At 45.6% G+C, this 26874-nt stretch overlaps 1 protein-coding gene across 14 annotated transcripts in view; it reads left to right on the plus strand.

The window, feature by feature from the left end:
• The window catches only part of LOC124036285 (FERM domain-containing protein 4A-like), a 249560-nt gene that overhangs the window by 134688 nt on the left and 87998 nt on the right, over nt 1-26874 (plus strand). For 12 of the 14 annotated variants that reach the window (XM_046350727.1, XM_046350735.1, XM_046350708.1 and 9 more), the window contains exon 2: nt 21705-21770. In XM_046350727.1, the coding sequence (XP_046206683.1) occupies nt 21705-21770 (66 nt within the window). Of the gene's footprint in view, nt 1-15696; nt 16251-21704; nt 21771-26874 lie in introns of those variants that run through there. The other 2 variants (XM_046350744.1, XM_046350752.1) reach the window with 2 other exon arrangements.

Consider the following 26874-nt stretch of genomic DNA (forward strand, 5'->3'; position numbering starts at 1 on the left):
GGATTTTTTATTTTTATTTATTTGCAAATTATGGTGGAAAATAAGACTTTGGTCAATAACAAAAGTTTATCTCAATACTTTATTATATACCCTTTGTTGGTCAATGACAGAGGTCAAACATTTTCTGTAAGTCTTTGCAAGGTTTTCACACACTGTTGCTGGTATTTTGGCCCATTCCTCCATGCAGATCTCATCTAGAGCAGTGATGTTTTGAGGCTATTGCTGGGCAACACGGACTTTTCAACTCCCTCCAAAGATTTTCTATGGGGTTGAGATCTGGAGACTGGCTAGGCCACTCCAGGGCCTTGAAATGCTTCTTACGAAACTACTCCTTCATTGCCTGGGCGGTGTGTTTGGGATCATTGTCATGCTGAAAGACCCAGCCACGTTTCATCTTCAATGCCCTTGCTGATTGGTAGGCTTTGTTACTTTGGTCCCAGCTCTCTGCTGTGAGAGAGAGATCTGTGAATAGTCTTCTTTGGGAAAGATCTGGGAATAGTCTCGTTTGGGAAAGATCTGGGAATAGTGTCGTTTAGGAAAGATCTGTGAATAGTCTTCTTTGGGAAAGATCTGGGAATAGTCTCATTTGGGAAAGATCTGGGAATAGTGTCGTTTAGGAAAGATCTGTGAATAGTCTTCTTTGGGAAAGATCTGGGAATAGTCTCGTTTGGGAAAGATCTGGGAATAGTGTCGTTTAGGAAAGATCTGTGAATAGTCTTCTTTGGGAAAGATCTGAGAATAGTCTCGTTTGGGAAAGATCTGGGAATAGTGTCGTTTAGGAAAGATCTGTGAATAGTCTTCTTTGGGAAAGATCTGGGAATAGTCTCGTTTGGGAAAGATCTGGGAATAGTGTCGTTTAGGAAAGATCTGGGAATAATGTAGTTCAGGAAAGATCTGGTAATAGCGTAGTTTGGGAAAGATCTGAGAATAGTCTCGTTTGGTAAAGATCTGGGAATAGTGTAGTTTAGGAAAGATCTGTGAATAGTCTTCTTTGGGAAAGATCTGGGAATAGTCTCGTTTGGGAAAGATTTGGGAGTAGTGTCGTTTAGGAAAGATCTGTGAATAGTCTTCTTTGGGAAAGATCTGGGAATAGTCTCGTTTGGGAAAGATCTGGGAATAGTGTCGTTTTGGAGAGATCTGGGAATAGTCTCGTTTGGGAAAGATCTGGGAATAGTGTAGTTTAGGAAAGATCTGGTAATAGCGTAGTTTGAGAAAGATCTGAGAATAGTCTCGTTTGGGAAAGATCTGGGAATAGTGTCATTTAGGAAAGATCTGGGAGTAGTGTAGTTTAGGAAAGATATGTGAATAGTCTTCTTTGGGAAATATCTGGGAATAGTCTCGTTTGGGAAAGATCTGGGAATAGTGTCATTTAGGAAAGTTCTGTGAATAGTCTTCTTTGGGAAAGATCTGGGAATAGTCTCATTTGGGAAAGATCTGGGAATAGTGTCGTTTTGGAGAGATCTGGGAATAGTCTCGTTTGGGAAAGATCTGGGAATAGTCTCGTTTGGGAAAGATCTGGGAATAGTGTCGTTTAGGAAAGATCTGTGAATAGTCTTCTTTGGGAAAGATCTGGGAATAGTCTCGTTTGGGAAAGATCTGGGAATAGTGTCGTTTAGGAAAGATCTGGGAATAATGTAGTTTAGGAAACATCTGGTAATAGCGTAGTTTGGGAAAGATCTGAGAATAGTCTCGTTTGGTAAAGATCTGGGAATAGTGTAGTTTAGGAAAGATCTGTGAATAGTCTTCTTTGGGAAAGATCTGGGAATAGTCTCGTTTGGGAAAGATTTGGGAGTAGTGTCGTTTAGGAAAGATCTGTGAATATTCTTCTTTGGGAAAGATCTGGGAATAGTCTCGTTTGGGAAAGATCTGGGAATAGTGTCGTTTTGGAGAGATCTGGGAATAGTCTCGTTTGGGAAAGATCTGGGAATAGTGTAGTTTAGGAAAGATATGGTAATAGCGTAGTTTGAGAAAGATCTGAGAATAGTCTCATTTGGGAAAGATCTGGGAATAGTGTCATTTAGGAAAGATCTGGGAGTAGTGTAGTTTAGGAAAGATATGTGAATAGTCTTCTTTGGGAAAGATCTGGGAATAGTCTCATTTGGGAAAGATCTGGGAATAGTGTCGTTTTGGAGAGATCTGGGAATAGTCTCATTTTACATTTACATTTTAGTCATTTAGCAGACGCTCTTATCCAGAGCGACTTACAAATTGGTGCATTCACCTTATGACATCCAGTGGGACAGTCACTTAACAATAGTGCATCTAAAACTTAGGGGGGTGGGGTGAGAGGGATTACTTAACCTATCCTAGGTATTCCTTAAAGAGGTGGGGTTTCAGGTGTCTCCGGAAGGTGGTGATTGACTCCGCTGTCCTGGCGTCGTGAGGGAGTTTGTTCCACCATTGGGGGGCCAGGGCAGCGAACAGTTTTGACTGGGCTGAGCGGGAGCTGTACTTCCTCAGTGGTAGGGAGGCGAGCAGGCCAGAGGTGGATGAACGCAGTGCCCTTGTTTGGGTGTAGGGCCTGATCAGAGCCTGGAGGTACTGAGGTGCCGTTCCCCTCACAGCTCCGTAGGCAAGCACCATGGTCTTGTAGCGGATGCGAGCTTCAACTGGAAGCCAGTGGAGAGAACGGAGGAGCGGGGTGACGTGAGAGAACTTGGGAAGGTTGAACACCAGACGGGCTGCGGCGTTCTGGATGAGTTGAAGGGGTTTAATGGCACAGGCAGGGAGCCCAGCCAACAGCGAGTTGCAGTAATCCAGACGGGAGATGACAAGTGCCTGGATTAGGACCTGCGCCGCTTCCTGTGTGAGGCAGGGTCGTACTCTGCGGATGTTGTAGAGCATGAACCTACAGGAACGGGCCACCGCCTTGATGTTAGTTGAGAACGACAGGGTGTTGTCCAGGATCACGCCAAGATTCTTGGCGCTCTGGGAGGAGGACACAATGGAGTTGTCAACCGTGATGGCGAGATCATGGAACGGGCAGTCCTTCCCGGGAGGAAGAGCAGCTCCGTCTTGCCGAGGTTCAGCTTGAGGTGGTGATCCGTCATCCACACTGATATGTCTGCCAGACATGCAGAGATGCGATTCGCCACCTGGTCATCAGAAGGGGAAAGGAGAAGATTAATTGTGTGTCGTCTGCATAGCAATGATAAGAGAGACCATGTGAGGTTATGACAGAGCCAAGTGACTTGGTGTATAGCGAGAATAGGAGAGGGCCAAGAACAGAGCCCTGGGGGACACCAGTGGTGAGAGCGCGTGGTGAGGAGACAGATTCTCGCCACGCCACCTGGTAGGAGCGACCTGTCAGGTAGGACGCAATCCAAGCGTGGGCCGCGCCGGAGATGCCCAACTCGGAGAGGGTGGAGAGGAGGATCTGATGGTTCACAGTATCGAAGGCAGCCGATAGATCTAGAAGGATGAGAGCAGAGGGAGAGAGTTAGCTTTAGCAGTGCGGAGCGCCTCCGTGATACAGAGGAGAGCAGTCTCAGTTGAATGACTAGTCTTGAAACCTGACTGATTTGGATCAAGAAGGTCATTCAGAGAGAGATAGCGGGAGAGCTGGCCAAGGACGGCACGTTCAAGAGTTTTGGAGAGAAAAGAAAGAAGGGATACTGGTCTGTAATTGTTGACATCGGAGGGATCGAGTGTAGGTTTTTTCAGAAGGGGTGCAACTCTCGCTCTCTTGAAGACGGAAGGGACGTAGCCAACGGTCAGGGATGAGTTGATGAGCGAGGTGAGGTAAGGGAGAAGGTCTCCGGAAATGGTCTGGAGAAGAGAGGAGGGGATAGGGTCAAGCGGGCAGGTTGTTGGGCGGCCGGCCGTCACAAGACGCGAGATTTCATCTGGAGAGAGAGGGGAGAAAGAGGTCAGAGCACAGGGTAGGGCAGTGTGAGCAGAACCAGCGGTGTCGTTTGACTTAGCAAACGAGGATCGGATGTCGTCGACCTTCTTTTCAAAATGGTTGACGAAGTCATCTGCAGAGAGGGAGGAGGGGGGAGGGGGCGGAGGATTCAGGAGGGAGGAGAAGGTGGCAAAGAGCTTCCTAGGGTTAGAGGCAGATGCTTGGAATTTAGCGTGGTAGAAAGTGGCTTTAGCAGCAGAGACAGAGGAGGAAAATGTAGAGAGGAGGGAGTGAAAGGATGCCAGGTCCGCAGGGAGGCGAGTTTTCCTCCATTTCCGCTCGGCTGCCCGGAGCCCTGTTCTGTGAGCTCGCAATGAGTCATCGAGCCACGGAGCGGGAGGGAGGACCGAGCCGGCCTGGAGGATAGGGGACATAGAGAGTCAAGGGATGCAGAGAGGGGGAGGAGAGGAGGGTTGAGGAGGCAGAATCAGGAGATAGGTGGGAGAAGGTTTGAGCGGAGGGAAGAGATGATAGGATGGAAGAGGAGAGAGTAGCGGGGGAGAGAGAGCGAAGGTTGGGACGGCGCGATACCATCCAGTAGGGGCAGTGTGGGAGTGTTGGATGAGAGCGAGAGGGAAAAGGATACAAGGCAGTGGTCGGAGACTTGGAGGGGAGTTGCAATGAGGTTAGTGGAAGAACAGCATCTAGTAAAGATGAGGTCGGCGTATTGCCTGCCTTGTGAGTAGGGGGAAGGTGAGAGGGTGAGGTCAAAGAGGAGAGGAGTGGAAAGAAGGAGGCAGAGAGGAAAGAGTCAAAGGTAGACGTGGGGAGGTTAAAGTCGCCCAGAACTGTGAGAGGTGAGCCGTCCTCAGGAAAGGAGCTTATCAAGGCATCAAGCTCATTGATGAACTCTCCGAGGGAACCTGGAGGGCGATAAATGATAAGGATGTTAAGCTTGAAAGGGCTAGTAACTGTGACAGCATGGAATTCAAAGGAGGCGATAGACAGATGGGTAAGGGGAGAAAGAGAGAATGACCACTTGGGAGAGATGAGGATCCCGGTGCCACCACCCCGCTGACCAGACGCTCTCGGGGTGTGCGAGAACACGTGGGCGGACGAAGAGAGAGCAGTAGGAGTAGCAGTGTTGTCTGTGGTGATCCATGTTTCCGTCAGTGCCAAGAAGTCGAGGGACTGGAGGGAGGCATAGGCTGAGATGAACTCTGCCTTGTTGACCGCAGATTGGCAGTTCCAGAGGCTACCGGAGACCTGGAACTCCACGTGGGTCGTGCGCGCTGGGACCACCAGAGTAGGGTGGCCGCGGCCACGCGGTGAGGAGCGTTTGTATGGTCTGTGCAGAGAGGAGAGAACAGGGATAAACAGACACATAGTTGACAGGCTACAGAAGAGGCTACGCTAATGCAAAGGAGATTGGAATGACAAGTGGACTACACGTCTCGAATGTTCAGAAAGTTAAGCTACGTAGCAAGAATCTTATTGACTAAAATGATTAAAATGATACAGTACTGCTGAAGTAGGCCAGCTGGCAGTGGGTGCGTTGTTGACACTACACTAATCAAGTCGTTCCGTTGAGTGTAATAGTTTCTGCAGTGTTGCTATTCGGGGGCTAGCAGGCTAGCTAGCAGTGTTGTTTACGTTACGTTGCGTTAAAAGAACGACAATAGATGGCTAGCGAACCTAGAAAATCGCTCTAGACTACACAATTATCTTTGATACAAAGACGGCTATGTAGCTAGCTAAGTAGCTAGCTACGATCAAACAAATCAAACCGTTGTACTGTAATGAAATGAAGTGAAAATGTGATACTACCTGTGAGTGCGACCGGGTAGTTGAGTTCTATACAGAAGACGTTGGCTAGCGTTGGCTAGCTGTTGGCTAGCTAGCAGAGTCACCTACGTTAAGGACGACAAATAGCTGGCTAGCTAACCTCGGTAAATTAAGATAATCACTCTAAGACTACACACTCTAAACCTAAACAACACAATTATCTTGGATACGATGATACGAAGACAGCAAAGACAGCTATGTAGCTAGCTAACACTAAACTAATCAAGTCGTTCAGTTGAGTGTGATAGTTTCTCCAGTGCAGCTAATCAGTGGACGTTAGCTAGCTGGCTAGTGAAGACTACGTTAGGACGGCGAAATACGATAATTACGCAATTATCTTTGATACAAAGACGGCTATGTAGCTAGCTGAGAAGAATTTGCTAAGATAAGACAAATCAAACCAAACCGTTGTGATATAATGAAATATAATGAAAAAGTTATACTACCCGTTGGAGCGACGTGCAGATGCGACCACTCGCTCCAACCGGAACCGGAAGTTTCTCGTTTGGGAAAGATCTGGGAATAGTGTAGTTTAGAAAAGATCTGGGAATAATGTAGTTTAGGAAAGATCTGGTAATAGCGTAGTTTGGGAAAGATCTGAGAATAGTCTTGTTTGGGAAAGATCTGGGAATAGTGTCGTTTTGGAGAGATCTGGGAATAGTCACGTTTGGGAAAGATCTGGGAAAAGTGTACTTTAGGAAAGATCTGGGAATAGTGTAGTTTAGGAAAGATCTGGGAATAGTGTAGTTTAGGAAAGATCTGAGAATAGTCTCGTTTGGGAAAGATCTGGGAATGGTGTAGTTTAGGAAAGATCTGGTAATAGCGTAGTTTGGGAAAGATCTGGGAATAGTGTAGTTTAGGAAATAACTGGTAATAGTGTAGTTTAGGAAAGATCTGGTAATAGAGTAGTTTGAGAAAGATCTGAGAATAGTCTCGTTTGGGAAAGATCTGGGAATAGTGTCATTTAGGAAAGATCTGGGAGTAGTGTAGTTTAGGAAAGATATGTGAATAGTCTTCTTTGGGAAATATCTGGGAATAGTCTCGTTTGGGAAAGATCTGGGAATAGTGTCATTTAGGAAAGTTCTGTGAATAGTCTTCTTTGGGAAAGATCTGGGAATAGTCTCATTTGGGAAAGATCTGGGAATAGTGTCGTTTTGGAGAGATCTGGGAATAGTCTCGTTTGGGAAAGATCTGGGAATAGTCTCGTTTGGGAAAGATCTGGGAATAGTGTCGTTTAGGAAAGATCTGTGAATAGTCTTCTTTGGGAAAGATCTGGGAATAGTCTCGTTTGGGAAAGATATGGGAATAGTGTCGTTTAGGAAAGATCTGGGAATAATGTAGTTTAGGAAACATCTGGTAATAGCGTAGTTTGGGAAAGATCTGAGAATAGTCTCGTTTGGTAAAGATCTGGGAATAGTGTAGTTTAGGAAAGATCTGTGAATAGTCTTCTTTGGGAAAGATCTGGGAATAGTCTCGTTTGGGAAAGATTTGGGAGTAGTGTCGTTTAGGAAAGATCTGTGAATATTCTTCTTTGGGAAAGATCTGGGAATAGTCTCGTTTGGGAAAGATCTGGGAATAGTGTCGTTTTGGAGAGATCTGGGAATAGTCTCGTTTGGGAAAGATCTGGGAATAGTGTAGTTTAGGAAAGATATGGTAATAGCGTAGTTTGAGAAAGATCTGAGAATAGTCTCGTTTGGGAAAGATCTGGGAATAGTGTCATTTAGGAAAGATCTGGGAGTAGTGTAGTTTAGGAAAGATATGTGAATAGTCTTCTTTGGGAAAGATCTGGGAATAGTCTCATTTGGGAAAGATCTGGGAATAGTGTCGTTTTGGAGAGATCTGGGAATAGTCTCGTTTGGGAAAGATCTGGGAATAGTGTAGTTTAGAAAAGATCTGGGAATAATGTAGTTTAGGAAAGATCTGGTAATAGCGTAGTTTGGGAAAGATCTGAGAATAGTCTTGTTTGGGAAAGATCTGGGAATAGTGTCGTTTTGGAGAGATCTGGGAATAGTCACGTTTGGGAAAGATCTGGGAAAAGTGTACTTTAGGAAAGATCTGGGAATAGTGTAGTTTAGGAAAGATCTGGGAATAGTGTAGTTTAGGAAAGATCTGAGAATAGTCTCGTTTGGGAAAGATCTGGGAATGGTGTAGTTTAGGAAAGATCTGGTAATAGCGTAGTTTGGGAAAGATCTGGGAATAGTGTAGTTTAGGAAATAACTGGTAATAGTGTAGTTTAGGAAAGATCTGGTAATAGCGTAGTTTGGGAAAGATCTGGGAATAGTGTAGTTTAGGAAATAACTGGTAATAGTGTAGTTTAGGAAAGATCTGGGAATAGCGTAGTTTAGGAAAGATCTGGTAATAGCGTAGTTTGGGAAAGATCTGAGAATAGTCTCGTTTGGGAAAGATCTGGGAATGGTGTAGTTTAGGAAAGATCTGGGAATAGTCTCGTTTGGGAAAGATCTGGGAATAGTGTAGTTTAGGAAGGATCTGGTAATAGGGTAGTTTAGGAAAGATCTGGTAATAGTGTAGTTTGGGAAAGATCTGGGAATAGTGTAGTTTAGGAAAGATCTGGTAATAGTGTAGTTTAGGAAAGGTCTGGTAATAGCGTAGTTTGGGAAAGATGTGAGAATAGTGTAGTTTTGGAAAGCTTTGGGAATAGAGCTATGTAGTAAAATGAGAACAAAGCAGACTTGGCTATAGAAATACTGTATCTCTGTGTGTTTCTGATTTTCAGAACTTAACTAGAAACACATTTCACTCCCACACTCACTCACAGGATGGTGAGTGGAGCTTACACACACATGCAGACACACACTTGCACAAACAAAACAGATCGCTCCCAGTCAGTCATTTTTCTATACATTCCTGGCTGCTCTGTGACCCTCCCTGAGACGTCTCTGGAACCATATAACTGTATGGAGTCTCAGTACATCATTCACATTCTGTATGTTTTCTGATTTTGCTTGTACATGTGTGTGTGTGTGTGTGTGTGTGTGTGTGTGTGTGTGTGTGTGTGTGTGTGTGTGTGTGTGTGTGTGTGTGTGTGTGTGTGTGTGTGTGTGTGTGTGTGTGTGTGTGTGTGTGTGTGTGTGTGTGTGTGTGTGTGTGTGTGTGTGTGTGTGTGTGTGTGTGTGTGTGTGTGTGTGTGTGTGTGTGTGCGTGTGTGCGTGCGTGCGTGCGTGCATGTGTGTAGCCTACAGACTGAGTTTAAAGAGTATCCATCTTGCTTTCATTAACTGTTCAGCACGGTTTATATCACATTCCACAAATATAGATGACCTCTAACCTAGACCCCTAATCACTACCACCAATCCTCCACCACTACCCACCTCTCTCCAAACTCCTCATATCCCTACACAAATTCTCTCTTAATGGCTCCTACCCTCAACTGGCTTTTACTGTCATTATTACCCAGTTCCGTTGCAATAGGTCCAATGCATAATGGGTTCCTCCAGGTCCTCCTCTCTTCCCTACCCATTACCCTCTCCTTTTTTATTATTTCCCTATGTCCCTTACTCCTTTCTCCACTCATATCACCCTCTCTCTTTTTCTCTCCTTCCCTCTTCTCCTCCCTCACTCCATAACTCTCTTGTCTTAGCTAAACAACGGGACCCTTGTGATAGTAACACTGCCAATAAAGAGAGGTATGTATTTAGAGAGAGAGAGAGACAGAGAGAGAGAGAGAGAGAGAGAGAGAGAGAGAGAGAGAGAGAGAGAGAGAGAGAGAGAGAGAGAGAGAGAGAGAGAGAGAGAGAGAGAGAGACAGAGAGAAAGAGAGAAAGAGAGAGAGAGAGAGACCGAGAGAGAGAGAGAGAGAGAGAGAGAGAGAGAGAGAGAGAGAGAGAGAGAGAGAGAGAGAGAGAGAGAGAGAGAGAGAGAGAGAGAGAGACAGAGACAGAGACAGAGTAAGAGTAAGTATCTGGCCAAAGTTATAGTCATCTGGTGATATTTAAGTTGGACAGGCTAGTTTCCGGTGTCTGGAACAGGCCAAAAATACCCAGAAACACAGAGACCTAACAGAAAAAGGATACACATCTTTCCTTTCTTCTGTCCTCTACAGTAGATACCATAGACACCATATTCTGCAAACTAAAATCTGGGCTTTTAATGCACCATGTTGACGTTTTAAGACAACATTTTTTCTACTGATGATGCTCTTTATAATGTTACTGACATGGTGCCAACAGATGTACATCACTCTGTGGTTCAGCAAGTGTTGTTATATTTGACACAAACATCATTCAAACTAGTGAGTAGCTTAACCAGTATGATACCAGGACATATGGCATGTTATTACAGACCTATAGTACCTAACGTTCAACCATCCTATATGATAGCCCTCGTGTCTCTATGGGGACAGCTGTATGATATAGTCATGGTCTAGTGTGTCATCTGGATAAGCAAGAAGACAGTTGCACATAGCCTACTATGGCTTCAACTGTCATGCCACCAGCATAAGACAAGACCACCCACCAACAGATAGACACACACACAGAATGGGCCAAAATAGTCAATAATATTATGGGCATTTAATTCTTTAAAAGAGACCTACACTTGTGTTAGAGAATGAATAACTAATTAATTCTGTAGTTCTAATGGTTTCTCCAACTCTACAGTGAACACAAATTTAGGTCATTCAGAATGAGATGCAGTTTAACGGCCAGGCATCTATAGCCAGCCCAAACCAAACCCATAAGCTAACCAGGAGAACTGTTTTAGAAACCAGCAGGAGAAGAAGCGGAAGTGAGTGAGAGAGAAAGAGAGAGTTTATTTATTTTCCCTTTTCTACTTTAACTATTTGCACATCGTTACAGCACTGTTTATAGCCATAAGATGACACTTGAAATGTCTCTATTCCCTTGGAACTTTTGTGAGTGTAATGTTTACTATTATTTTTGTTTTGTTAATTTCACTTTTGTTTGTTATCTATTTCATTTGCTTTGGCAATGTAAACATACACTATATATACAAAAGTATGTGGACAACCCTTAAAATGAGTGTATTCGGCTATTTCAGTCACACCCGTTGCTGACAGGTGTATACAATAGAGCACACAGTCATGCAATCTCCATAGACAAACATTGGCAGTAGAATGGTCTTACTGAAGAGCTCAGTGACTTTCAACGTGGCACCGTCATAGGATGCCACCTTTCTAACAAGTCAGTTCGTCAAATTTCTGCCCTGCTAGAGCTGCCTCGGTCAACTGTAAGTGCTGTTATTGTGAAGTGGAAATGTCTAGGAGCAACAACAGCTCAGCCACGAAGTGGTAGGCCACACAAGCTCACAGAACGGGACCGCCGAGTCTAGAAGCGTAAAAATCATCTGTCCTTGGTTGCAACAGTCACTACCAAGTTCTAAACTGCCTCTAGAAGCAAAGTCATGTCATGCCCTGGTCGAAGTATTTTGTGTTTATCTTTATGTATTGGGTCAGGCCAGGGTGTGGCATGGGGTTTTTGTATTGTGGTGTGTTTTGTCTTGGGGTTTTGGTATATAGTGGGATTGTAGCTAGTGCGGTGATCTAGCAGAGTCTATGGCTGTCTGGAGTGGTTCTCAATCAGAGTCAGGTGTTTATCGTTTTCTCTGATTGGGAACCATATTTAGGCAGCCATATTCTTTGGTTGTGTTGTGGGTGATTGTCCTTAGTGTCCAGATGTCCTTGTTCTGTGTTAGTTTACACAAAGTGTAGGCTGTTTTCGGTTTTCGTTACGTTTATTGTTTTGTAGTGTTTGTGTTTTTTCGTGTCTATGTTGTTTATTAAAACATGGATCGCAATCTACACGCTGCATTTTGGTCCGACTCTCCTTCACCACATGAAAACCGTAACAGAATCACCCACCACAACCGGACCAAGCAGCGTGTCAACAGGCAGGAGCCACAGGAGAGGCAACAGAGGCAGCAGCAGCAGGAGCAGCAGCAACTACAGTGGGAGAGGCTGCACTACTTGGAGAAATGGACTTGGGAGGAGATTCTAGACGGGAAAGGACCCTGGTAACAGCCTGGAGATTATTGTCGCCCCAAAGCCGAGCTGGAGGCAGCAAAAGCAGAGAGGCGGCATTATGAGGAGCTAGCACGGCAGAGCGGATGGAAGCCCGAGAGTCAGCCCCAAAAATGTATTGGGGGGAGGCTCACAGGGAGTATGGCTACGCCAGGTAGGAGACCTGAGCCAACTTCCTGTGGTTACCGGGGAGCTAGAGAGACCGGGCAGGCACTGTGTTATGGTGTGGAGCGCACGGTGTCCTCGGTGCGGGTGCACAGCCCAGTGCGGTACATTCCAGATCCGTGTATCGGCCGGGCTAGAGTGGGCATCGAGCCAAGTGCCATGAAGCCGGCTCTACGCATCTGGTCTCCAGTGCGTCTCCTTGGGCCGGCTTACATGGCACCAGCCTTGCGCACGGTGTCCCCGGTTCGCCTGCATAGCCCAGTGCGGGCTATTCCACCTCGCCGCACTGGCAGGGCGACCGGGACCATTCAACCAGGTAAGGTTGGGCAGGCTCGGTGCTCAAGAGCTCCAGTGCGCCTGTACGGTCCGGTCTATCCAGTACCACCTCCACACCCCAACCCTCCGGTAGCAGCTCCCTGCACCAGGCTTCCTGTGCGTGTCCTCGGTTCAGTACCACCAGTACCAGCACCACGCATCAGGCCTACAGTGCGCCTCGCCTCTCCAGGGCTGCTGGAGTCTCCTGTCTGTTCAGCGCAGTCAGAGCTGTCAGCCTGCATGGAGCAGCCAGAGCTGCCAGTCTACATGGAGCAACCAGAGCTGTCAGTCTGCATGGAGCAGCCAGAGCTGTCAGTCTGCAAGGAGCTGCCAGTCTGCAGGGAGCTGCCAGTCTGCAAGGTGCTGCCAGCCTGCATGGAGCAGCCAGAGCTGCCAGTCTAAATGGAGCAGCTAGAGCTGTCAGTCTGCATGGAGCAGCCAGAGCTGTCAGTCTGCAAGGAGCTGCCAGTCTGCAAGGAGCTGCCAGCCTGCATGGAGCAGTCAGAGCTGTCAGTCTGCATGAAACAGCCAGAGCTGTCAGTCTGCATGAAGCAGCCAGAGATGTCAGTCTGCAAGGAGCTGCCAGTCTGCAAGGAGCTACCAGTCTGCAAGGAGCTGCCAGTCTGCAAGGAGCTGCCAGACTGCAAGGAGCTGCCAGTCTGCAAGGAGCTGTCAGTCTGTAAAGAGCTGTCAGTCTGCAAGGAGCTGCCAGTCTACAAGGTGCTGCCAGCCTACATGGAGCAGCCAGAGCTGACAGCCTGCATGGAGCAGTCAGAGCTGCCAGTCTGCCCAGCGCCGCCAGTGCCCCCAGTCTGCCCAGCGCCGCCAGTGCCCCCAGTCTGCCCAGCGCCGCCAGTCTGCCCAGCACCGCCAGTCTGCCCAGCGCTGCCAGTCTGCCCAGCGTTGCCAGTCTGCCCAGCGCCGCCAGTCTGCCCAGCGTCGCCAGTCTGTCAGGATCAGTTAGATCCTCCAGTCAGCCAGGATCCGCCAGTCTGCCAGGATCCACCAGTCTGCCAGGATCCGCCAGAAGTGCCAGTCTGCCAGGATCCGCCAGAAGTGCCAGTCAGCCAGGATCTGCCAGAGGTGCCAGTCGGCCAGGATCTGCTAGTCGGCCAGGATCTGCCAGTCGGCCAGGATCCGCCAGTCAGCCAGGATCTGCCAGTCTGCAAGGATCCGCCAGAACTTCCAGTCGGCCAGGATCTGCCAGTCAGCCAGGATCTGCCAGTCAGCCAGGATTCGCCAGTCAGCCAGGATCTACCAGTCAGCCAGAATCCGCCAGATCCGCCAGGATCTGCTGAGACCACCAGCCAGCCAGGATCTGGTAGATCTATCTACCTGCCTTAGCTTCCTCTCACTCCTGAGCTTCCTCTCACTTCTGAGCTTTCTCTCACTCCCGAGCTTTCCCTCAGTCCCGAGCTGCCTCAGTCCCGAGCTGTCCTTCAGTCCCGATCTGCTCCTCAGTCCAGTGGGGTTCTGGGTGAGGACTACTAGGCCATGGTCGGCGGCGAGGGTGGACTATTCAGGGACGCGAGGAGAGGGGACTGGGACATTGACTGAGTGGGGTCCGCGTCCTGCGCCGGAGCCGCCACAATGGACAGACGCCCACCCGGACCCTCCCTGTTGTTTTGAGGTGCGTTCGGGAGTCCGCACCTTAGGGGGGGGGGGGTAGTTCTGTCACACCCTGGTCGAAGTATTTTGTGTTTATCTTTATGTATTGGGTCAGGCCAGGGTGTGGCATGGGGTTTTTGTATTGTGGTGTGTTTTGTCTTGGGGTTTTGGTATATAGTGGGATTGTAGCTAGTGGGGTGATCTAGCAGAGTCTATGGCTGTCTGGAGTGGTTCTCAATCAGAGTCAGGTGTTTATCGTTATCTCTGATTGGGAACCATATTTAGGCAGCCATATTCTTTGGTTGTGTTGTGGGTGATTGTCCTTAGTGTCCAGATGTCCTTGTTCTGTGTTAGTTTACACAAAGTATAGGTTGTTTTCGGTTTTCGTTACGTTTATTGTTTTGTAGTGTTTGTGTTTTTTTCGTGTCTATGTTGTTTATTAAACATGGATCGCAATCTACATGCTGCAGTTTGGTCCGACTCTCCTTAACCACATGAAAACCGTAACACGTCAACACAAGAACTGTTTGTCAGGGGCTTCATGAAATGGGTTTCCATGGCTGAGCAACAGCACACAAGCCTAAGATCATCATGCGCAATGCCAATCTTCGGCTGGAGTGGTGTAAAGCTCGCCACCATTGGATTCTGGAGCAGTGGAAACACGTTCTCTGGAGTGATGAATCACGCTTCACCATCTGGCAGTCCGCCGAACAAATCTGGGTTTGGCGGATGCCAGGAGAACTCTACCTGCCTCAATGCATTGTGCCAACTGTAAAGTTTGTTGGAGTTTCTGGGGGTGTTTTTTATGGTTCGGGCTAGGCCCATTATTTCCAGTGAAAAGAAATCTTAACGCTACAGAATACAATGACATTCTAGACGATTCTGTGCTTCCCACTTTGTGGCAACAGTTTGGGGAAGGCTCTTTCCTGTTTCAGCAACAGAGCGAGGTCCATACAGAAATGGTTGGTCGAGATCGGTGTGGAAGAACTTGACTGAGCAGAGTCCTGATCTCAACCCCATTGAACACCTTTGGGATGAATTAGAAAGCCGACTGCAAGCCGTGCCTAAACACCCAACCTCACTAATGCTCTTGTAGCTGAATGGAAGCAAGTCCCTGCAGCAATGTTCCAACATCTAGCGGGAACCTTCCCCCGAAGAGTGGAGGTTGTTATAGCAGCAAAGGGCGGACCAACTCTGTATGAATTCCCATGATTTTGGAATGAGATGTTCGAGGAGCAGGTGTCTGTATACTTTTGGCAATGTAAACATATGCTTCCCATGCCAATAAAGCCCTTAAATTGAAATCGAATTGAATTGTTGGAGAGAGAGAGAGAGGGGGAGAGAAAGAGAGATGAGAGAGAGAGAGAGAGAGAGAGAGAGAGAGAGAGAGAGAGAGAGAGAGAGAGAGAGAGAGAGAGAGAGAGAGAGAGAGAGAGGGAGAGAGAGAGAGAGAGAGAGAGAGACAGAGAGAGAGAGAGAGAGAGAGAGAGAGAGAGAGAGAGAGAGAGAGAGAGAGAGAGAGAGAGAGAGAGAGAGAGAGACCCTTCCCAGATGATTTTGGGCTCCTGGTGTGCATATCCAGATGTCTGTTTGTTGGTCGTTCCTCCGCTGTTCTCAGCACACATACGCAGACACACACACACACACACACACACACACACACACACACGCACGCACGCACGCACGCACGCACGCACACACACACACACACACACACACACACACACACACACACACACACACACACACACACACACACACACACACACACACACACACACACACACACACACACACACACACACACACACAGCCATCTGCAGTTTCTCATGACTGCGAGCTGCAGAAAGAAATGTCCCCCTTTACTCTCTCCCCGCCCCCACAGCCTGCCTCCATTATTCCTGTATTTTCAGAACAGGCTAGAGGAAAGAGGGCGAGGAGAAGAAAACCAAATTGTGTGGCTTAATTGACTAAAACAGACCGTTTGAGATTATTATTTAATTCCATCTGCCCGCTCTGTCTTCTTTTGGGACAGCCACCCTCTGCATTTTCATAGCGTTTCTGCTAGGCGCCGGAGTCGCCAGGGAGAGAGGAGGGTGTCGGATGGTCTGAGTAGCCGGGGAGAAGCCCTCTGTTTCGGTGGGAGGATGAGCCATTGAACGGTGCAGCTCTACTGGTTGGAAGCGGGCCAGGGTCGCTGCGTTGTGTGTGGGAGAGAGCTTGTTCAGAAGGAGATGGGATGTCTTGGCTCCGTTGTCAGACCGGTTTAACGGAAAACGGGAATCAGGTTGCAACTCTTCTCCTGTGTGAGTTGCACCGGTCACTATTGCATGGATGCTGATGCCGTTCTAGGCCGGGGAAACAAGGATTTTACCAACTGGATTTAATGCATTTTTTATTGGGATTATTTCGGGCTCGACAAATCTAAAACATCCGTGTGGGATTTTTATGTCTGAGCGACCCCGACATTTTTCAAAGGTAAACGTCGATCTTTGCCTTTCTGCTGTATCGCCCCATATCAAAACGTCGGCCGCTTTCATCCTTTATTCGACCATGTGTGCGGGTGTAAATTAACATGGTCCAAATAGTCTATTCCCGAAAAATGCGGGTTTGTGTTTTGACATATCGCTGGGTAGGCTAGAACCAAATAGCCTATCTAAAATGAAATAGCCAACTAACGTCAGCAAACCAGCTATAATTTCTGCCCTGTCCACCGATGTGACCAGAGACAGCCATCCTCTAGCCTACCAAGGGATGCATTCAAACTTGTCTCGTTATGGGTAAAGAAAATTAGGCGACGGAATCATTCTGACTAATGTTATGCCTAGCTACAGCCTGTTTACCGATTCAACCTCACAATGCTGCTCCAGTCACTTGACTGGCACCGTACAGCCTGTTTACCGATTCAACCTCACAATGCTGCTCCAGTCACTTGACTGGCACCGTACAGCCTGTTTACCGATTCAACCTCACAATGCTGCTCCAGTCACTTGACTGGCATCGTGGCTATTTTCCCCATGTGATTTGTTGTGTTATTACAGTGTTAAGTACGGTGCGCGTGTAAAGAGAGCCTGCATACCAAGTTGCAGATATTGTTTCCAGTTTAGGGCCACAATGATACAAGAAGAACGTTCTGTGCTTCAACTCGTGCTTTAGCCTAATAATGTTACAAGGTAACATGTCAAACCTGTCAGCTACAGTCACAGATAGTTATTGTCATAACTAGACAGTCCATGTAGACTCCACTTTCAATTGCTGTAGTAATTGTGTTATGGAAATATCCGGTTCTTAACAACAATGGTCTTGTGTTCCTAGTAGATTTGATCTGACTGCTGTCTCATGATGTTTCTGTACTGTGAATGGAAGGTTATCTGATGAGTTTGATAGTGTAGTTTATAAATGACCTAAAGTTCTATATGTTTTTGGTAACATTCACAACCATGTACTGTAGCAAGTGTAAACACTTTGTTGCCTTTGATTCTCAGTGAATATTATTTTTATATCACTGAATATTGTATAGCTTTAATGACCATTTCCTCCTTGGAATGGGATTCCCAAACAGATAGCCCTAAGCCAGTGATTTGTAACTTTGCCTGTTATTGTGGTGTATATTCACCCCTAGTGCCTCAAGCAAAGTCTCCTCATTCACTGGTGTAGTTCATTATAACAGAGAGAGAAAATGGATGCTGCCTGTATGTGGATAAAACAGCCCGCTGTCTCTGTGTGTGTGAGTGTTTGCTTGCTGCAGCAGTATCTTTGTCTGCACTGCAGGTCTCAGGGGTCAGCAGATTTTTGGCCAGTGATCTCTATCCTAATCTATCTCTGTCCAGACAGGGAGATCTTGGACAGGCAGCATGAACTGACTGGTATTCAGGAATCTTGGGAAAGCAGAAGAGTCATTTGGGGGAGAATATACACACAGACCAGACTATGGCTGACAGACGTCTCATATAACCCTACATTCTGAGTATGTGGGAGAACTAAACTCCAGGAACTGGGGAGTGACCTATAGTTCTGCATTACTTACGAGCCCCTAACCAACAGTGCAGGTCAAAAAATAAGGATAAGAATAAGAGAAAAGTAACAAGTAATTAAAGAGCAGCAGTAAAAGAAAAAAACAAATATATATATAAATATATATATATATATATATATATACAAAGCGGACTGTGGATTGAGACACACTGTAGGCTAGTAGAGGTACCAGCACTAATATATGGGAAAACCTACTTTCAGATGACAAAGGTTGTCCTATTATTAGGAGGATGGAGAAGACAGCTCCTGGGAGAGGTGGAGGGTGTGTGTGAGTGCGGGTGCAGCCACTCTAAACAGAATGGGAGGGACACAAAACCCATCAAAGGAAGCTGGAGCCTGCAGCCTAAAGACACACTCACACCACACACACATGCACGCACGCACGCACGCACACACACACACACACACACACACACACACACACACACACACACACACACACACACACACACACACACACACACACACACACACACACACACACACACACACACACACACACACACACACACACACACACACACACACTGGCAGCAGCCTAAGGGCAGAACTCACACAGGGTTGTGTGTTGACATAGTGCTGAACTATCCCTCTCTCTGTCTCGCTCTGTCCTCAGTCCGCTGCCAATTCTCACCTCCAATCTCTCACCCTACTGCTATATTGGAGCACATGGTGAGGTGTACCCACTGCCCACACAAAGTCACACGAACATCTGGTATAGTGATCCTATGTTATAAGAGGTGTGCCAGCAGAGTTATGCCAGGTGCCAGGGGGATGACTCAGAGTGTTTATCAATAGGTGATGGCTGACTGTCCACCTGCCCTCGGTCCACTGTCTTGCTGTCTCTGGAAAAAATTAGGGGTGGAAAAGGGCTCCCCTGGCTAAAAGGAATTCACAAGCCTGCTAGCCATTCAAAAACCAATTATTTCAAATGGCAGTCCCAAGTTCGCTCTCATTGTGTGTGTGTGTGTGTGTGTGTGTGTGTAACATGTTACTGTGTCTGAAGGGGCTACTGGATGTCTGTGTGTGTGATTTGGAAATGGACAACTATAGAGAACAAACACACCAGTGTGTGTGTGTCTGACGTGACATGTTTTGGAGATAGGAAGGACATTAGAAACACATTAGGACACATAGCACAAGAACCCCAAAGGGGTGAGATGGGTTATGGCTTTCCTCTCTCCCAGTCTTTCCCCTCCTTCTTCCCCCTGTCCCCCTTTCCTCCTCCTCTCCCTCCCTCCTCTCCCCCCAGATGTGAGGATGTGGGCAGGGCCTGAAGAGTTTGTGTTCCTCAGGGTCTCCTCTTCCTGTTACACTGCAAAGACAGTCCACATGTGCTCAACACATACACGTGCATACACACACACACTAACACGCACACCCACACTCACATATGCACACACTGACACACACATAATGTATGCATGTACACACACACAACAACACTCCCACATACAGTACAACACAATAACAGACACTTGCAGATTAGCAACATTGTGTTGGAAAGGATAGTGTGTGTGTGTGTGTGTGTGTGTGTGTGTGTGTCAGTCTGATGTACTGTCGTTCCACCTGCTCCAATGTTTACACCCAAACTTGGCAGCATAGTAATGCCAGTTTTGGCTAACACACAGACACACACGGACACACACAGACACACACAGACACACACGGACACACACGGACACACACGGACACACACAGACACACACAGACACACACACACACAGACACACACAGACACACAGACACACACAGACACACACAGACACAGACACACACAGACACACACACACACACAGACACACACACACACACGGACACACACAGACACACACAGACACATTATGAACACAAGATAATACAGTGGACTAGGAGGGAAAGAGAAAGAAAGGTCTGTCTGTCTAATGCTCTGATTGTCTAGCTGTTGGTGGACTTCCCCCTTTAGGAGAGGAATGTCAGATATATCCAGCAGGAAGACACACACACACACAGGAAATATAATCTATTGGTCTATTGTGGTTTCAGCTCAGCTAACCTTGTTAAGTCTAAGATGAATTTAAACGTTCTACAGCACTGCGTGTGCCTGTGTGCTCTATGCTGAGAGGAGGAGCAAAGACCACATGCCCTTGTTCACATGTTCACTTGTGATTAGTAGTTTTTTGGTTATTAGTGCATGATTAGTGTTGATTCCATATTGCAACGCTAGTTTTAAGATGTTTTACTGAGAAAAAATAGTGTCACTGATCTTTAATAAGCTTTACTGTATCGGCCTCAGGGCCTTCGTCAGAGCTTTTGTGAGTTTTTTAAATTAGCACACTTCTGTAGACCTAGCCCCACCCACATCTAGTCCACGCATCGAATGGGGTTGGGGCGAAGGAAAAACAGATAAGTGCTACCAAATATAACAATATGCATTTTGTAAATATTTTTAAAAAAGTGTGTATATAAAACATATTAAACATGTCTATAAAACCACTATGAGGACCTTGACCTAACAAGCAAGTTTTCATAAATCATTGGGTACAGCGTAAGAAAAACGTCAAGAGTAATCTGAAATAGGGGCATAATTCCTGTTCATGTTGGCTGTGTACTACTCCCTTCACAGAACAGCACTAACCAGAATAGAAAGAGGAGTGGGAGGCCCCGGTGTACAACTGAGCAAGAGGACAAGTACATTAGAGTGTCTGGTTTGAGAAACAGACGCCTCAGAAATCCTCAACTGGCAGCTTCATTAAATTGTACCTGCAAAACACCAGTCTCAACGTCAACAGTGACGAGGCAACTCCAGGATGCTGGCCTTCTAGGCAGAGTTGCAAAGACAAAGCTATATCTCAGACTGGCCAACAAAAATAAAAGATTAAGATGGGCAAAAGAACGGAGACACTGGACAGAGGAACTCTGCCTAGAAGGCCGGCATCCCGGAGTTGCCTCTTCACTGTTGACTTTGAGACTGGGATTTTGCGGGTACTACTTAATGAAGCTGCCAGTTGAGGACTTGTGTGGCGTCTGTTTCTCAAACTAGACACTCTAATGTACTTGTCCTCTTGCTCAGTTGTGCACCGGGGCTTCCCACTCCTCTTTTTATTCTGGTTAGAGACAGTGCATTGTTCTGTGTAGGGAGTAGCACACAGCATTGCATGAGATCTTCAGTTTCTTGCCAATTTCTCGCATGGAATAGCCATCATTTCTCAGAACAAGAATAGACTGACGAGTTTCAGAAGAAAGGTCTTTGTTTCTGGCCATTTTGAGCCTGTAATCGAACCCACAAATGCTGATGCTCCAGTTGTGAAGAAGGCCAGTTGTAAATGCTTCTTTAATCAGTACAACAGTTTTCAGCTGTGCTAACATAATTGCAAAAGTGTTTTCTAATGATCAATTAGCCTTTGAAAATGATCAACTTGGATTTGCTAACACAACGTGCCATTGGAACTCAGGAGTGATGGTTGCTGATGATGGGCCTCTGTTCGCCTATGTAGATATTCCATTAAAAATCAGCTGTTTCCAGTTACAACAGTCATTTACAACATTAACAATGTCTACACTGTATTTCTGATCAATTTGATATGATTTTAGTGGACAAAAACCCCAAACTTTTGAACTGTCGTGTATGTCCAAAGTCTGAGTACGGTGAACAGGAGGTCAGTGACCGGATGAAGAGGAACTGCTACCAGACCGTTCGACCGCAAAGACAACATTTAGGCAGTATGGGAAACAGATGGACAGTTCTGTGTAGTTACATCCCTAATCTCGTTTTGCATATAAATGCCTATTTGGTCATGTGCACGTGTGTTAGCAGCTGAAGCATCCAGTGGGTTGAATAAACTTGGTTTAAGGTTTTTCTAGTCGTCCATTTTAATCCATGTTCAGAGCCTAACACATCTCTCTCCTTTCACTCAGATGACAGAGGGGCGGCGATGTCAGGTCCATCTCCTGGACGACAGGAAGCTGGAGCTCCTCGTACAGGTAAACACACCACGCATGCACACACACTTAAGGAGGAGGGATAAGGAGACTGTGTCGCAGTGTGTGTGTAAGCTCTTCTATCCGGGCTCAGTTACAGCTAACTGGATGACACTGCACTGTCTTTTGCTCACCTGATCCTTCCACACAGACACACACACCCTCTCTCACAGACACACACACCCTCTCTCACAGACACACACACCCTCTCTCACAGACACACACACCCTCTCTCACAAACACACACACACCCTCTCTCGTCAAGAAATCCAGTTGGTCAGTCATAATGATGCCCTAAACTGTGACTCTCAACCCACTATGTCTCCTAACCTCTACCCCTTGTCCCTACCCTCTCTGTAATAAGGACTGGTTCAGACTAGGGCTGTGGCGGTCATGAAATGTTGCCAGCCGGTGATTGTCATGCAAGTAACTGCCGGTCTCACGCTAATTGACAGTTCATTAACATAAACACTTTTAGCATCTTCTGGCTAGCCCATTTTAAAATGTCTAATACTGTACATCCATTTAATATAACCTACACCATCACAATAAATCCATCATTTATTTTAGACAGGTCTAAAGAAACATTCTATGTAGAAAATGTAGCCTATTTCAGAAGAACAGAATAGCATATTCTGAGTTGTCCTTACAGTGCATTCAGACGTGTTGTTATGTTACAGCCTTATTCTAAAATGGATTCAATTAATTCATCAATCTACCCCTCATCAATCTACACACAATTCCCCATAATGACAAAGCGAAAACAGGTTTTTAGATATTTGGAAAATGTATAAATAAATTAAAACAGAAATACCTTATTTACTCAAAATTGAACTCAGGTGCATCCTGTTTCCATTGGTCATCCTTGAGATGTTTCTACAACTTGATTGGAGTCCACCTGTGGTAAATTCAATTGATTGGACATCATTTGGAAAGGCACACACCCGTCTATATAAGGTCCCACAGTTGGCAGTGCATGTCAGAGCAAAGAACAAAGAAATTGTCTGTAGAGCTCTGAGACAGGACTGTGTCAAGGCACAGATCTGGAGAAGGGTACAAACACATTTCTGCAGCATTAAAGGTCCCCAAGAACCCAGTGGCCTCCATCATTCTTAAATGGGAGAAGTTTGGAACCACCAAGACTCTTCCTAGAGCTGGCTGCTCGGCCAAACTTAATAATGGGGGTAGAAGGGCCTTGGTCAGGGTTGTCCAAGAAACCAATGGTCACTCTGACAGACAACAATAGTTCCTCTGTGGAGAAGGGAGAACCTTTCAGAAGGACAACCATCTCTGCAGCACTCCACCAATCAGGACTTTATGGTAGAGTGGCCAGACGGCAGCCATTCCTCAGTAAAAGGCACATGACAGCCCTCTTGGAGTTTGTCAAAAGGCACCTAAAAGACAAGATTCTCTTGTCTGATGAAACCAAGATTTAACTATTTGGCTTGAATGCCAAGCGTCACGTCTAGTGATGCACCGATATGATATTTTTGGCTGATACAGAAATCCAATATTTTCCTTGCCCAAAAAACAATACCGATAACCAATATTTAAACGTTTTGTGGCCTTTTAAGCATTCTAGTACAGTTAAATAGTTAACATACACACATGGATGCAACGGTCTAAGGCACTGCATCTCAGTGCAAGAGGCGTCACTACAGTCCCTGGTTCGAATCCATGCTTCTATCTCAAGGCCATCAGACTGTTAAACAGCCACCACTAACATTGAGTGGCTGCTGCCAACACACTGTCATTGACACTGACCCAACTCCAGCCATTTTAATAATGGAAATTGATGGGAAATGATGTAAATATATCACTAGCCACTTTAAACAATGCTACCTTATATAATGTTACTTACCCTACATTATTCATCTCATATGCATATGTATATACTGTACTCTACAACATCGACTGCATCCTTATGTAACACATGTATCACTAGCCACTTTAACTATGCCACTTTGTTTACTTTGTCTACACACTCATCTCATATGTATATACTGTACTCGATACCATCTACTGTATGCTGCTCTGTACCATCACTCATTCATATATCCTTATGTACATGTTCCTTATCCCCTTACACTGTGTATAAGACAGTAGTTTTGGAATTGTTAGTTAGATTACTTGTTGGTTATCACTGCATTGTCGGAACTAGAAGCACAAGCATTTCGCTACACTCGCATTAACATCTGCTAACCATGTGTATGTGACAAATAAAATTTGATTTGATTTGATTTGAAGCTGTATCACATCCGGCCGTGATTGGGAGTCCCATAGGGCGGCGCACAATTGGCCCAGCATCGTCCGGGCTTGGTCGGAGTAAGCCGTCATTGTAAATAAGAATTTGTTCTTAATTAACTGACGTTCCTCGTTAAATTAAGGTTACACACACACACATACACACACACACGCACACCACACTGACCAAAAGTTATTTTGTTGGTATTTACGTATGTCCCCATTACCAGAAAAACATAAGCAAAACCAATTTTTTTTCAGTTACTTGCTATCCTGTTTCGTTGTTCATTTGTTCAGTCGTTTCATTCTCAACCAGGATTTTTATGGAACACCGTTTGGGTCTTGGCATGTTAAAAAAGATACATGTCAAATAACACTATTTGAAGTGTTAAATAACACTATTTGACGTGTCAAATAAGCTTATTGACCAATCAGGACGTGAACATGACAGCACGTCACATAATCATTTTACGTGTGTTCATACATTTTTTACGTAGTTATTACACATTGATTACACTATCACTCACATTTCTATATGTCACAAAGATTCATCGATACATATGCTATGAATCTGGTAATGTTGTCTCGCACACCTACAGTGCTGGTCATTAAAAAAAGCTAGCTAGCTCATGGATGTAGAAAATGTTCTTCCCCAAAAACATAGCAAAATGACATTGTCTGTTTCAGAAGCTGTAGTTAGCTAGCTAACTATATAGCTAGGTGTCATAATCTAAAATAACCCTAATTTACAAGACAGTTCTTATTTGATTAATGGTGGGCGGACCCATCTTTGTGAAGCTAGCCACAATAAGGACTAGCCACAAAAGTGGACTTTGTGGTTAGCCTTCAAAATAAAAGTATGTCATTGACAGTGATATAAATGAATGCAAGTAGTATAATTATGCCATAATTGAATAGATCATGCTAGACAAGGTTGGAATGTTGTTATATAAATTCAACAAAAGACAATAATTTGTTAATTTGACAAAATCTGTTGAAATCACACTGGATGTATTATACTTTAGAATTGCATTGGGGACATACTTATTGCACAGACTTACCTATGGATTGTGGATCAATGACATGGGGTATCAGTCTACTCAGTGACATCCAGAGAACGTAGCTCTTATTGCGGAACTCTGAAACAACTGTGTATTGAGCCACATTTATCACATTTGTCAACCTATGTATATTGAACACTATTCCCGAGGAAAAACAATACTGCGTGGATGTTTTGGAGTCTGATAAGTCTGAGGACGTTGGGAAAAAATATATTGGGTATTGAGTAGACTGATTGATCCCCAATCCTTAGGTAAAGCTGTACAATGCAATTTGAATGTCAATACACACTGTTATTGTATTACTAGTATTGGCTGACTGGCGTGGTGCTTTCACACAGTCACAGTCCCGCGATAAGAGCTACAATGATAATATCTGCTTATAACGTTAGCTTAGGGCAACAGGGTTAAGTAGCTGGCTAGCTAATTATTTTCATGAACTGAAGTTCAATTTCAATAGGCGAACAACAGGTGGCTACATCATAAGGATTCCTAAATTGCTAAGAATAATGAAAATGACTGCAGTTTCTACTGGTTATTGTTTTCAGGCAGGTTGTATTGGTGCGAGCTAAGTACCAAGCTAGCTACCCCAGAAGCAAACCAACTAGCTACCCCAGAAGTTGCGGTCAAACAAATAATGATTTATTACCAACGCGGTACTGTAAACTCATTGTTTGTGGCCGGTGTTTGCTTGTTTGCAGACTTTTTTGTGCAGCTTTGACAGTGCTACTGATAGAATTGGTGGTGCTTGACTTGCACGTGCAAATTCAGAAGACACAGCATTCTATAATAGAACTGTGTTACTTGACGTGTCAAATTAAAAGCTTATCTTTTTTTGAAACGCAAAGACCCAAACGGCGTTCCATAGTATGCCGTGAAGCAAATAGCAGTGACGCTATTACTGTGTAATACCGGTAGGGCAACATCTGAACAACAGCTCACTTGGTAGTGTGTAACGCTGCTCGACCAGTCGCGAAAGCCAACATCATCCACGTCAGAGAACGGTTGATTGTCAAGGGCAAGGAATGCCATTATCTTGGTGTTAATGGATTTCACCTTTGAGTTGTCTCGCTGAAATGTTCTTACTCTTTCAAATGACTGTTCGACTTGTTGACTGCTCGATCCACACAGCAGACATTGTGGGCTATCCTATTCTCTCTCTCTCTCTCTCTCTCTCTCTCTCTCTCTCTCTCTCTCTCTCTCTCTCTCTCTCTCTCTCTCTCTCTCATTCTCTGTCACCCTCTTTCATTCTCTAAGCCTCATATTTCTCCACATATACTTGATCATCCTCTCAGCCAGGAGAAAGAGATGAGGCAGGAAGAGATTAAATAGGAAGAGAGGAGAGGAGAGGAAAGAAAAGAGGATAGACAGAGAGAGAAGGAACAGATACCATTTTCACTGCATATAATTCAGCCATCTAGGTCTTCCTCCCTCTTTCCCCCCTCTCCCCTTCTCTCTCTCTTCCTCGGAGGGCGGATGTTCAGTAGGCCGTTGAGGGGTTAACGGGACCATAGAGAATGTCAATGTTATTCTTGTTTTTCCTGTGAGCTGGATAGAGGAAAGGCCCTTTTAGGAAAGGGAAATAGGGAAGGGTTTTTGGGAATGAACCCATTGGGACCCAAAACCACCAGACAGCTCCAATAGATCTACCTGGTAACAAGCACTGACAGGCCTACCTTGCCTCTCACAGCCTTCCAGGGTGGAGGATGGTAAAGATTATAAATCATTTTGAGGTTCATACAGTTATTAAGATAAGTTATGAGGTTGTCCCTCTTTCAGCCCCAGTCGTGGCTCCAGTCCTCTCC

This window comes from Oncorhynchus gorbuscha, linkage group LG01, assembly GCF_021184085.1.
Source record: "Oncorhynchus gorbuscha isolate QuinsamMale2020 ecotype Even-year linkage group LG01, OgorEven_v1.0, whole genome shotgun sequence".
Lineage (NCBI taxonomy): Eukaryota > Metazoa > Chordata > Actinopteri > Salmoniformes > Salmonidae > Oncorhynchus > Oncorhynchus gorbuscha.